Below are 14,463 nucleotides of genomic sequence, written 5' to 3' on the forward strand. Positions count from 1 at the left end.
AATCTTCTGAGGGAGACACTTGCATACTTCCTTCCTGAGGTGCCCTCCTTTGCAGTCTCTACTTCCCGCAAGCCTGATTGCAGCCAAAAGGAATGGTATTTGCCTTTCCCCAAATGTAAGACGCCCTTTCAGTTTCCAAGCTTACTAGACCTTCCTTTAAGACACTGTAAAGCAAAAAAAGAAGTAGGTGCAAGAAGCTGGATACCAAAGCCATTGGGTGAGAAGAAACCTGCTTGTTACTGGGCAGGCAAAACTGGTCACATCTCTCAGGTAACCTTTAACATTCTGTTTGTTACCAGAGGCCTTCCCCAGTTCTTGATAATAATAGGAGCTGACACTTACTTGTAACTTTCCCCGACTTTCATTTTATTTTTTTTAATTTTAGAGTAATTAACATACAGTGTTATGTTTCAGGTGTACAATATAGTGATTCAACAATTCTATACATTACTCAGTGCTCATCACGATAAGCATACTCTTAATCCCCTTCACCTATTTCACCCATCCCCCCACCCCAGTGTGAACCATCAGTTTGTTCTCTCTAGAGTCTGTTTTCTGGTTTGTCTCTCTCTCTCTCTCTCTCTCTCTTTTTTTTTTTTTTTTGTCCATTTGATTTGCTTCTTAAATTCCATATATGAATGAAATCATTTGGTATTTGTCTTTCTCTGACTGGCTTATTTCATTTAGCGTTATACTCTCTAGATCCATCCATGTTGTTGCAAATGGCAAGATTTCATTCTTTTTTATGCCTGAATAATATATATGTGTGTGTGTGTGTGTGTGTGTGTGTGTGACACACACATACACACATCTCACATCTTTATCCATTCAGCTATCAATGGACCCAAGTGGGTTACTTCCATAATTTGGCTATTGTAAATAATGCAGCAATAAGCATAAGGGTGCATTAATCTCTTTGAATAAGAGCTGACATTTACATAGCATTTGTCATGTGCCAGGAGCTGTTCTAAGCACTTGGCATATATTAACTCATTTACTTCTCACAACAAAGCTTTATATCCCTGCCTTGCTGGTGGGTTTACGGAGAGGTTAAATAACCTTTCCTGGATTACTCAATGTCTTGTGAGCAACAACATCAAAATAAAGACATGATATGAAGGAAGTAGGCAATCCTGTGAGAAGTTGCACACAAATATCATTTAACAATGACCATTTATTTAACAAATAACATTTAACAACTTTTACTCATTTATTTCTCTCAATGAGCCAAGCAACAACTGCAAGAAAGCAAAAGGAGATAGCTGGTGATGGCCCACACCACCTGTTTCGGGACTGACTAGTGTCTCTCAGTGGCTTGGCTGCCACTTATTCCAGCCAGCAGGTCTGGTGGACTCTGCTTGTCAAGGCCTTTACTCCAATCTTCACCAGGGGTGAGGTCATGGTCACTATGTGGTAGACCGAAATCCCTGACAGTTGGGGATATATGTTCATCATGGCTTGGCTGGCTAGCCCCATGTTCTGACTGGGGAGGCCGAGCACTCTGGGTGCGCCTCACCATCTATTGGTTTGCTCTTGCATCAGCCCTATTCAGGTGAGCTACACCCAAACTTACATAAGCCGTTGCATCATTACATGTGCATTATTAGCTATTTATGCCATTCCTTATCAATACCTTCCAGAACTTTCTGGAACTTTTCTAGACTTGTCTATGACTTTGGGGGATAGCAGGTATTTATCTCTTTTGAGGAGGAAGCCACATGCTAATCCATAATACACACACACACACACACACACACACACACACACACACATAGGCACACATACATGATTTTATTTATTTATTTTTAATTTTTTTTTTAATGTTTTATTTATTTTTGAGAGCAAGACAGACTACTAGTGGGGCAGGGGCAGAGAGAGAGAGAGGGAGACACAGAATCCGAAGCAGGCTCCAGGCTTTGAGCTGTCAGCGCAGAGCCCGACACAGGGCTCGAACTCACAGACTGTGAAATCATGACCTGAGCCGAAGTCGGACACTGAGCCACCCAGGCGCCCCGACACATATATGATTTTAATTACTTTTGTAAAAAAATGTTTATAAAGAAAAGAATGTTTTGGTGGGAAACCTTGTTTACCACTTTTTTAAAGCACAGAAAATAGGTTTTTATATATTTCTGTCTGTCAAAATGTAGGATGTGGTACCCTTTAATCACACATAGCTAATTAGTGACAAAGCTAGGATTCATATCCATGCAGTCTAAATGCAAAATCCACATTCTTTGTTTTAAGTTTATTTATTTATTTTGAGAGAGAGAGAGTAAGGGAGGGGCAGAGACAAGGAGGGATAGAGAGAGAATCCCAAGCACTGTCAATGTGGAGCCCAACATGGGGCTCAAACTCAGGAATCACGAGATCATGACTTGAGCCGAAATCAAGAGTCAGACACTTAACCGACTGAGCCACCCAGGTGCCCCCAGAATCCATTCTTTACTACTATATTATATTGCCTCTCTGCCTGGAATTAATACTTCACATCAAAGTGACTAGTCTCAAGTGTATAGACCACACCCGGAGAAAACCCAATTTATCAGAGGGCAGACTATAGACATCTTAGGAACAGTACCCAGAGACCCAGCTATGGAAGAGATATCTTACAAAGCAACTGAAAATCTAATAAGCTAATATATAGGGATCTTTAAATTACTGTAATTTTATTGCATTGTAATAAGTTGTTTAGCTTTTCCTTTTAATGAAACTTCCTCAGATACAATGTGGTTAGCATGATTGCAGCTGTTGGAATTTTTGCACATCTATGGCTTTACAAGATAATATTCTCCTGGGTTTCTGAATAGCAATTCAGCTAAAGTTTCTCTCAGCTTAGTACTACTTTCATAGAGAAATCTGGGCCCTGGGCATAATGGCTATTTCTGACTTAAGAATAACACCTTCAAAGGCCGAGGTGAGGAAATGGCACCGCCTTGCCTAATCTATAGCTCTAGTCTGCGCTTCTGAGTTTGCAGAGAAGGCTTTGCTCAGAGCATGGAAGAATAAGTGGACTTAGTAGATCTAAAATTCTACCAGTGAACTTGGATTTGGGGCAGATCAATGAGAAGTGCATGGATGGAATAACCACACCAAGTCTAGTTGAAATTTGGCAACTGCAAGTTTATGACTGTGTAACTTACAAAGTGCGTTCATATGATCCCTCTGGGGGAAAAACAAACATTACATCACAGTCCAGAAGGCAAGTGCCCTTTGAGTTGGTGGTTCTTTCTTTTGTGTCAACAATAATGCTTCAGAGAGTGCTCTGTGCTCACATTTTTATGCCACATGGACATGATTGTTCTGAAAATATTTTTGAAAGTGATAGGGTGCCACATAACTATGATCCTCAATAATTCTTGGAGATAGAGTATCTGACTATCTGTATAAAATCTTGAATTTTCAGATGAGGAAACAATTAAACCTGGTCTTTCTTTGTTTAAGATTCCCATTACATGTAAAATGTTGGATATTTATTCCCAGCCACTCTCTTTGTCACAGAGGAAGTTGTAAGGAGATAGCATCAATAGTGGCAACACCTTATGTATACCACATAAGAGAATCAAATTAACACTGGGGAAGTGCTTACAAAACACCAGGTCTTTTAATCCTCATGGCAATGCTACAATAAAATCAGAATTTTTGAATGACAGAGCTGAAGCATATCTACCAAGATTAACCAACTAGTAATCCTCAGAGATGTGATTCAAGCCGGTTTGACTTCAGACTTTGCTCTTTTCATTAGCGTACAATGCATCCCTCATGGAATTGTGTGTAGCTGTAAAAGATTAGGTAATGATATCTGCCCTTTCCTGTTTAGAGCTGAACATTAGTCCATATAAACCTAAACCTTATAAATACTTAATGTTAAGTACCTTTACTACTTTCCACTGGAGGGGGAAAAGGCAATTTCCAAGTGAGCAAATGCATTTTCAGACCTAGTTTACCAGTAGAATAGTTTCAGGCAATTTGGCCTGTTTCTCTTTATCCAGCAGAAATTTTCTTATTTATTTTGTACTGATAAACAGACATGGTAGATGCATGTGAATCAGGGTAAACATTACTACTTCTCATGATCTATGAGTAATTGGACATCATGGACCAGGTGGGATATTCCTTATGTCTCCCATTCAGGAAGAAGGCCATCCATAGTCAATGGGGCACGAGGTGAGTTACGAGCATCTAATGTATTATGTTGATAAACCCCTTTTCTCAATACTATCCTGTGCTGTGAACTAAGATTCAAAACCAGGAGAGGGGTGCCTGGGTGTCTCAGTCAGTTTAGCATTTGACTCTTGATTTCAGCTCAGGTCATGATCTCATGGTTTTTGTGAGTTTGAGCCCTGCACCTGACAGTGGAATTCTCCCTCTCTCCTTCTGCCCCTCCCCCCCCCAAAAATAAAGAAATAAACTTAAAAAACACCAACATTGAAAACCAGGAGAATGTGTATTGTGGGCAGATGTCAGTTGTACTGATGGAGTTTTCCTATCCAGCCACACATTTCTAAACAATGGCACAAATCTGTAAAACAGATACATACACTTGAGAGTTATAATCTGTAATCCCAGATGAGATGATAACAAATGTCACTCAATATTATGTTACTGACCTTGTTTTATGTAGATGGTATTTCTAAATAAACCTACCTGTTTATTTAGGTGGGAATATTAACATCACAGTAATTATATTTAATAATGAACATATGAAACAATACCTGGTTTAATATTCTGCAATGACCAATTTCTACTTGATCCATGTAATCCTTGTCCTTTCTTAAGACACAATTGCTATCTATGTCCCCTCTATTGGAATAATGCTGTTTTGTCTAAACTTCCACAATGCGTAGTTGACTATTAAATAGGAAGCAGGAAATGGACACTGCACTGAGATTATCCCATGCACTGACACATCTCTTTTGATGGCAGATCAAAAAAGTAGGTACAGGCAGAAGAGAGAAAAAGCAGTTACTAAAGAATGGCATCTAAAGGTGAATGATGGATAGCAGTCAAGTTTTTATCTTAGTTTGGGAGGGAGAGAGAACAGAGGCGAGAGGATTGGGGAAGAAAGGTTCAGCTAAAAAGAATTCAAAAGGAACATATTCATAATTATTAGAGTCAAACTTTAGGAGATAAATAAAAGTACAGAGATAACATAATAGAAAAATCATAATTTTAATAGTTAACAATTATGGAACTATTAATTCGATTTTGCAGAGGAGAACGTGAGATGCAGAGTGGTTAAACAGTTTACCCAAATTTACACAGCTAGTAAATTACGAAGTTTGAATTCCAATCCTGGCAATCTGAACTATTTATTTATTTATTTATTTATTTATTTATTATTTTTTATTTTGAGACAGAGAGAATCTCAAGCAGGCTCTTCACTGCCAGAACAGAGCCCCATGCAGGGCTGGAACTCAGGAACCGTGGGATCATGAACTGAGCCTAAGTCAAGAGTCCCATGCTTAACGGACTGAGCTACTCAGGCGTCCCCTGAACCACTATTTTAAAATGGAATATTAATAAAGTGGACAGAGCGAGAATACTTACTTACAGGAAGGGACATTGAGACCAAGAGAATAACGGGGGGGGGGGGGGGGAGTAGCTGGGGGGAGGGGAGAGGATGGGGGCTCCATTAAAAAAAAATTACCAATGGGCTAAATATAGTTATGTTTTAGTAACGGTCAGAGCGCTTTGTGTACATTTGTTCATTTAATTCTGCTAACAATTCTGTGTGGTAGGTACTCACAGTTCCATTTCTCAGACAAGGCCACCTGAGACATGATAAGCGATACAGTCCCTTCTTGCATTGAGTTACGCCTTAGGAGCACGCTCCGGAGCAAGATACGGAAGACTGAAGGAGATGTGGCGACAGAACCAAGCAGGGCAAGGCAAGCAAACTGAAAGCGAGAATGGAGTAAAGAAAAGTGCCTCATTTATGGAGTGGTCTGCTCCAACTTTCAAATCTCCGCAGCCGGCCCGCCAAGGCTTCACAAAGCCCGCCCCTCAGTCACAAAACCCGCCCCTCGGTCACAAAGCCACGCCCCATTCTTCGGCTTTCCTCTGAGCTCCCAATACTTCCCTCCTTCTCTTTGGCCCCTCCCACTCCGCTCCGCATCATTTCCTGTGCGCTGGATGCTAATTGGCCTAGCGGTCGGAAGTGAGGGCGGGCGGTGGGGCCGTTGCCGCAGTGACAGTGCTGGGGGAGTCCGAAGATGGCGGCGTCGCGTCGCTCTCAGCATCATCACCACCATCATCAACAACAGCTCCAGCCCGCCCCAGGGGCTTCGGCGCCGCCGCCGCCACCTCCACCCCCACTCAGCCCTGGCCTGGCCCCGGGGACCACACCAGCCTCCCCAACGGCAGGTGGCCTGGCCCCCTTCGCCTCCCCGCGGCACGGCCTAGCGCTGCCAGAGGGGGATGGCAGTCGGGATCCGCCCGACAGGCCTCGATCCCCGGAGCCGGTTGACACTACCAGCTGTTGCAGTACCACCAGCACAATCTGTACGGCCGCCGCCGCTCCCGTGGCCCCGGCGGTTTCCGCTTCATCTGCCGTCGGGGTCGCTCCCAACCCAGCCGGCGGTGGCAGTAACAATTCACCGTCGTCCTCTTCTTCCCCGACTTCTTCCTCATCTTCCTCTCCATCCTCCCCTGGATCGAGCTTGGCGGAGAGCCCCGAGGCGGCAGGAGTTAGCACCACAGCAACATTGGGGCCTGGGGCAGCGGGACCTGGGCCAGGGGTCCCAGCAGTAAGCGGGGCCTTACGGGAACTGTTGGAGGCCTGTCGCAATGGGGACGTGTCCCGGGTAAAGAGGCTGGTGGACGCGGCAAACGTGAATGCTAAGGACATGGCCGGCCGGAAGTCTTCTCCCCTGCACTTCGCTGCAGGTCAGAGACTTTTGTTTATTAAAGGTTTGGTCTTGGGGACAGGGGTCTGGGTAGGGATGGAAAACAAGTTATGATAGAATAAAGTGGGGGCGTTGTTATGGTTCTTCAACACCTCACCGGAAGTCTAGAGGTTCCTTTCTTTAGGATAGTGCCTGGGTGACGGGGGCGTGGTGGGGGAATGTGTGAATTCATTCTTTTTTAGCGTTCGCATAGTGATACTTGTACCCGTTTCCAAACTCCCTTAGAGATCGTCTCCAGATATGGGTATACTTAAACTTTTTCGGTTACGAGTGTGAAGGAATAAAGTTAGATTTGGGCAGTCTTAAGAGTTTTGTCGTTTGTTTACTAGTTTATTTCGTTTTTACATCACGGGTATGTTCCATGAGGATAGTCTAGACCAAAAGAAGTTTAATGTAACTCAACAAGTGTTTAAGGATCTATGGTACTCTTAGTAAGCCAATGAAAGACATAAATGAAGTATGTGAAACTTTCCCCCTTTCTCAAGGAGTTTACAGCCTAATTGGGTAGATTCAAATATGCCTATATGAAACAACTGGAGAAGAATGTTTGGATGCATATGTGATGGTAGAAGAAATAAAGGGTTTAAAGTCCTGGACACTCCTATTTGTTACTTGTCTGATAGACAGTTTACCTTATCTCAGTTGCCTCGGTTTTCTCGTGGACAAAAATGATATACTAAGTTTGTGTGAAGATTTAGTGAGAAGCATCTGGCACATTAGTTTTCCAAAAAAACCTGCTAGTTCCTAAACTCTGGACCACACACTTTTTGTGTGTGTGTGTTTTTTTTTTTTAAATCAAGTAATTGACCATTGTCTTTTAAAAATACCTAGTATATTTTTATAAAATACAGATAAGTATTTAAAAAAGGACCATAATCTCACTGCCCAGATATCTACTATTGATATTCTAAAATATAAAGAGAATAATGTTATATACACTAGAAACATTAAAAATGTGTATGCTCTATATACATTATAAAATTCATATAGGATAGAAATGTACAAAATGAAAAAGCAGACACACACACACACACACACACACACACACACACACACACATCAAAGATAACACACCGAAGATACCTCCTGTTAAGGTTCTTGCTATGTTGGCAATACATATCACTTTTTCAGTTTGTTCTATTTATGGTAAAAGATATGTTAGGAACTATGTGTATTATATATTTTTTACCCCAACTTGAAAGATATTATTACCCTCATTTTATAGATGACAGACATGAAGCACTTATTATTAAAATAAGTTCAAATTCACACAGAGAATCATGGAACCTGGATTTGAACTGTTTGATTTTAGAGTTTGTGAAATCAAGCTAAAACTATTAAAACCAATACCTGGGTTAAGGTCACTTTTCACTTTGTGAGTGTGTGTGATGGAAAGTTTCTGCTTTTGCACTGTTTTGGGGGAAGAAGTAACTGGGGCATAAACTCTAAGAGTAGCATTCACACATTTTTTTTTTATTGCAGTCTATACTTAGAAATATATTTTACATTGCTTCACACATGTAGAAACTGAATCAAAAGTTTTAGGAAATAATACTTTCCTTTATTACATGTGTTGTCTTCTTATGTTTTATATCCTATTCCATTTCATTTTTAACAAATGTTGTTTGTGGTTTGTTAATGGGTCATGGTCAGCAATATGAGAAACAGGAAATCATTATTAGATTACTGGATCCATTTTTGATGTATAGACACTATAGATAGTATAGATACTATTAGGTATTTAGTGAATTGAATCATAAACAGGCCCATATAGTAGATATTTGCTCAAGGGTGTTGCTTATTTTAGATGAAATAGCATTTATTTTTCTTTAGGTCAAATGAAAGCTCTGAGTCTGATATAAGTCAACTGAAGTTTGCTTTTGCATACATTGTTCCAAACTTGACTAGTTCAGCGCATATCACAAATCTTGTCATTCCTCACTGTACCACATTATAAGTAATTGTTAACAGAGGATAGTTATGTGTATATCTGTGATAATGTACTTATTTAGGATCAGTCACACATGAAACAGTGCTTGGCTTCTAAATCAACTTCTGTGTGCTACAATAGTTACTTTTTATTCTGTTTTAGAGTTTTATGTGTACCCAATAAGTTACAAGACAATAACACACAGGCCTGTAATTATGTTGTAATTATGAGAACCTGACTTTTAACTGTTTTTTTAAGAAAAATTTTTTAGTTTCGTTGTGGAAAACAGATAAACACAGTAAAACTACGTGGTATAAAAACATAACACTCCGCAGTTTATCATACTTCCATATTTGTGTGCATTGCGTAGTGTTGGATGAGTGGTTAAGAGTAATTCTCAGTTGATTCTTGGTTAGAATGCTAGTAATGGGATTGTCATAGAAAAACTGTTTTAAAGAGGAAATTGGAACAATCCCTTGGGTGGAGAAGTTTAAAAACCGTAATTCATTTGTTCCACAAATGTTTTGTTACTTGTCATAGGTCAGGTGTTAAATACCAACACAATTTTGATGTGGTAGGTAGGGCTATCTAAGCCCTTACGGAGCTTACAGTCTAATAGGGAAGACTAAACAAGAACAGCAGTAATAACAAAACCCCATAAAGTGTGTAACCTGGAGTTATCGGAATATACTTTAGTGGAGGAGGCAGTAGGGTTTCCTGTCCTGGTTTTACAGCATTTAAGGAAGTCTTTTTAGACAGACAGGGATTTAAAGGATGGGTCCAATCTAGCCAAGCAAAGATTGGAAAGGAAGAGTGTTAATTAATGCCTTTGTTTCCATTGAGAAGTGAGTCTACAGTTCTATAGAATGAAATGAAACCATTTTCAAGATCTCAAGTGGTATGAAGTCATATTTAAATCCTTATAACTTTTATTATTATTTTTTTAACGTTTATTTATTTTTGAGACAGAGAGAGACAGAGCATGAATGGGGGAGGGTCAGAGAGAGAGGGAGAGGAGACACAGACTCTGAAACAGGCTCCAGGCTCTGAGCGGTCAGCACAGAGCCCGACACGGGGCTCGAACTCACAGGCCGCGAGATCGTGACCTGAGCCGAAGTCGGCCGCTTAACCGACTGAGCCACCCAGGCGCCCCATAACTTTTATTATTAAAAAAAAAACTTATTTATTTATTTTGAGAGAGGGAGGAGAGGAACAAAAAGGGAGAGAGAGAATCCCAAGCAGACTCTGCAGTTAGTGCAGAGCCCCACACAGGGCTCAAGCCCATGAAACGTGAAATCATGACCTGAACTGAAACCAAAATATTTTTAAAAGTTATAAGGATTTAGGGGTGCCTTGGTAGCTTAACCCATGGAGTCACTGAGGCACCCCTAAATCCTTATAACTTTTAAAAATGTTATCATAATTCTTTCCAGATGCAGAATTAAACATTTTTTTCTATCCCATTTTGGACCGTGATAATTATTTATTTAAAATATGGCTTAGACACAATAATGGAATCACTCTGTCCATAATTAGAAACATAATCTCCAGTTTCCATTGTTTATGTAGATTCTCAAAATACTATTTCTAATGCCTATGGCCATATCAAAAGGACTTGGTCTTTTCATTGTTGACTAGAGTTTATATAAGACTTTCTCCTACAGATAAGATCCTTGACCCTGATTTTCTGTTATTTAAAGGACAGCAGGCAAAGCTATATAAATAGTATCAATTTGGAGTGTTCAGTTCAGTTCCTAGTGACATATTTTTATTACAAGGACCAGTATGTTCTCATGTGATCTCTTTTAAAGAAAAGTTTAGATGGGTTTAAAAAAAAAAAAACAAAAAACTTGAATGAAGCATTGAATTCTGAGATTTCGTAGTATTTAAATTGATAAACTTTTGAAATAGGCTTCCCAAGTAGTTAATTAACCTAAGATTAGGATATGTAATACGAGGCACTTCAGTATCAAATCCAGCAAATTATGTATGGCAGTTTTATGCTTTCTTTTGACTTTGATGGTACAAATGAAGTTCCTACACCTGAAAAAAAGACACATAAAAAACATCACGTTTTCTGAGCTGTTGCCCATCAATGGCTAAGAAAATGAGTCGGCACCCTTCAATCCTGGAGTGGGAATCTTGTTTAACATTGTTAACATTGTTTGGTAAACTCCTTGATTATACTTTCAAGCAAATGCCCTGCCTCAGAGTTTAAGAAGGATCTAATTTTAAAAGGAACTAGCTTCATAAATGTCTTTCCATTTTATCTTTTATTTAGTGTTTTCTTAAAATCTTATGCTTTAAGGTACCATTTAAAAAAAAAGTTACATTGAACTTTTAGTTAGAAAGATGTGGTAAGTTTCTCTTTCTTCTACTTTAACTATGTCACTCTTTGGAGGCAAATGATTTAAAGAACAAAATAGCTATTTGTAAGATGTTATATAAAACTAGTCAACAATAGAGGAGTGTTTATATAAATTAAAATACTGTGTAATTTCTATTACATATGTATCTGCTTGTATATTCTTCTATCAATCTATTTGGGGGGGGCAGTTTAGTGTAAATTGCAAGCATCTGTGCACCTTCCGTAAGTGTGCGAATATATGCATATTATTATCTAGAGTTCAGTGTTTGTTTACAAAGTTGTGTTTTAATGTAAAATCTGTACAAATCTTATTTGTACATTCACTGAGTTCTTTTTAAGTAATTTTTTTAAGTTTATTTATTTTGAGAGAGAGAAAGAGAGAGAGAGAGAGAAAGAGAGAGAGAGAGAATGTGTGCAAGCAGGGGAGGGGCAGAGAGAGAGGGAGAGAGAATCCCAAGCAGGCTCCTCACTGTCAGCACAGAGCCAGTTGCGGGGCTCGATCTCACAAATTGTGAGATCACGGCCTGAGCTGAAAGCAAGAGTCGGACGCTTAAGTGATTGAACCACCCAGGTGCCCCCATTCACTGAGTTTTGACAAATGTGACAACTCAGACCCTTTTGGAAAGTCATCATAACCTCAGAAAGTTCCTTCATGCCCATTTCCTCAATCCCTGTCCCAGATACAAATATTGTTCTTTTTGTCCACTCTAGATTATAAGTTGCCTGTTTTAAAAGTTCATAAAAATGGAGTCCTATAATATCTACTCTTTTTCTGTAAGATATATTTTGCTCAGCTGATGTTTTTGATGTTGTAACATGTATCAGTGGCTCCTTTTTACTGCTGAATAGTATTTCATTATATGAATGTGCTATAGTTGGTTTGTTTCTTCTCCTATTGATGAACTTTTAGGGTATTTCCAGTTTTGGACTTTAATGAAGGAAGCTGCTGTGAACATTCTTGTAAAAAACATTTTTTTGTGTGTGGACGTAGACTTTCTTTCTCTTGTGCATATACCTAGTGTTGAAATTGGTGGGCTTAGGGTAGGTAAATACTCAGTTTTAATAAACTTACAGACGTTTTCCCAAAGTGGATGTGTCATGTTACATTTCCATTAATGTAATATGTAAGAGTTCTAGCTGTTCTGTATCTTCATCATTTCATGTTCTCAGATGTTTTAATTTTATCTTATTGTGATTTTATTTTGCATTTCCCTGAAGTCTAACGTTGAAGACTTTTTCATCTGTTTAGTTGCCATTTACATATGTTTTATGAAGTTTTGTCTTTTTAAAAATTGGACAAAGTTTACTTTCATTGGGTTCATCTTTTTATGTTGAATTTTGGGAGTACTTTATATAGTTGCGTGTTAATCCTTCGTTAGCTATATGTTACACATGTGCTGATCCGTTATTAATAAGTCCTTTGAATGGAAGTTTCAAATTTAATTTATGTTATTTGTATGTTTATTTTATAGTTATTGCTTTCTGTGACCTATGACTGGGGTAAGAACTTTCACCTATTCCCAAGTAACAAAGATAGATGTTTCTTACTAAAAGCTTTATGGTTTTAGCATTTACATTTAAGTTTGTGATCAATCTTATGTTCATTGTTGTGTCATCTGTGAGCTTGAGTTGAGGTTTATTTTTCTCTGGGTAGATACTCACTTTTTTTGATGCTGTTTCTTGAAAAGGCTTTCTTTTCTCTATTGGATTGCTTTTCCTTCATTGTCAAAAATCAGATGCTTGTATAAGGGGGGGGGTCTGTATTCAGGCTTTTTATTCTGTCTTGTTGATATATTTGCCTGTTTTTATGTCAGAATTACATTGGCTGGGTAACTGTAGCTGTGTGGTTATTTTTGAAGTTGATAGTTTGAATGTTCCAATTTGGCTAACCTTTTCAAGATGCTTTGGATCTTCTAGGTCTGTTGCATTTTCACTGAAATTTTAGAATCAGATTATCAATTTCTACAACATAGCATGCTGAGATGATAATTGGGACTATATTGAATCTGTTAGTCAATTTGGGAAAAATTAACATCTTAACAATATTGAGTCTTCTAATGCATGAGTATTATTTAGGCCTTTATTTTCTCTTAGCAGTTTTCATAAATTTTAGTGTAAGAGTCTTTCATGAGATTTTTTATTCCTAGTTTTTAAAGAATGTATATTAATGCCATTACATTGGGTTTTGAAAATTTTTATTTTTCAATTGTTTGCTAATTTGATCAATTTCTTTTTTTAAAAAATATTTAAAAAAATTTTTTTAAATATTTATTTTTGAGAGACAGCGCGTGAGCAGTGGAAGACAGAGACAGGGAGACACAGGATCCAAAACAGGCTCCAGGCTCCGAGTTGTCAGTGCAGAGCCCGATGCAGGGCTCAAACTCACAAACTGTGAGATCATGACCTGAGCTAAAGTCAGATGTTTAACTAACTGAGACACACAGGTGCCCGTAATTTGATCAATTTGTATATTATCCTGTGATCTAGAAAATTACTATTTCCTTAGGATTTTATTGAAGAATTGCATCTTCAAATGGAGTCAGTTATGACTCGTATTTGTTCTTCTTGATAATGTTGAATAAAAGTGGTGAGGGTAGACATCTTTGTCTTGTTCCAACTCTTAAGGGGAAAATGTTCACTGTTTCACCATTAAGTATGATGTTAGCTTTAAGTTTTTCACAGCTATCCTTTATCATATTGGGGAAGTTCTCTTTTATTTCTAGTTCGTTGAGTGTGTTTATCATTAAAGGTTGTTGACGCTTTTTCTGTATATATTGAGATGACCATATGGGTTTTCTCCTTTATTCTTTTAATATATTACATTACATTGAGTTTTGGAATGTTAAGTCAAACCTTGCATTCTTGAGGTAGATGCTACTTGGTCATGATGTATATTATCCTTTTTATATATTGCTAAGTTTTATTTGCTAATATTCTGTTAAAGATTTTTGCATCTAAGTTTGTGAGAAATATTGGTCTGTAATTTTCTTTTTTTGTGTGGTGTCTTTGCCAAGTTTTGGCTTAGGATTATGCCAAATACACTTTATTTGTATTTGTCAGGTGTATTTGGCAGTGTGGAGAAGTGTGGAGAATTGCCATTAATTTTCTTCAAATTTTTGATAGAATCCCCAAATGACACTAACTAGACCTGTAGTTTTCTTTGTGGGAGGATTTTTGATACTGAATTTTCTTTTATACATAGATGGCTGAGAGATTGTCTCAATTATCACCCAATTTTAGTGAGTTATATTTTCCAA

General features: G+C 38.4%; 1 protein-coding gene across 2 annotated transcripts in view; it reads left to right on the plus strand.

Moving 5' to 3' along the window:
• Positions 1 to 6,160: 6,160 nt before the first annotated feature.
• The window catches only part of TNKS (tankyrase), a 216,956-nt gene continuing 208,653 nt past the window's right edge, over positions 6,161 to 14,463 (plus strand). Inside the window, exon 1 of one of the 2 annotated variants that reach the window (XM_086703351.1) lies at positions 6,161 to 6,888. In XM_086703351.1, the coding sequence (XP_086559477.1) occupies positions 6,216 to 6,888 (673 nt within the window). In that variant the 5' untranslated portion in view covers positions 6,161 to 6,215. The remainder of the gene's footprint in view (positions 6,889 to 14,463) is intronic. The other variant, XM_025932924.2, reaches the window with a different exon arrangement.

The sequence above is a fragment of the Puma concolor genome, chromosome B1 (genome assembly GCF_028749965.1).
Source record: "Puma concolor isolate L17-30 chromosome B1, mPumCon1.1.hap2, whole genome shotgun sequence".
Lineage (NCBI taxonomy): Eukaryota > Metazoa > Chordata > Mammalia > Carnivora > Felidae > Puma > Puma concolor.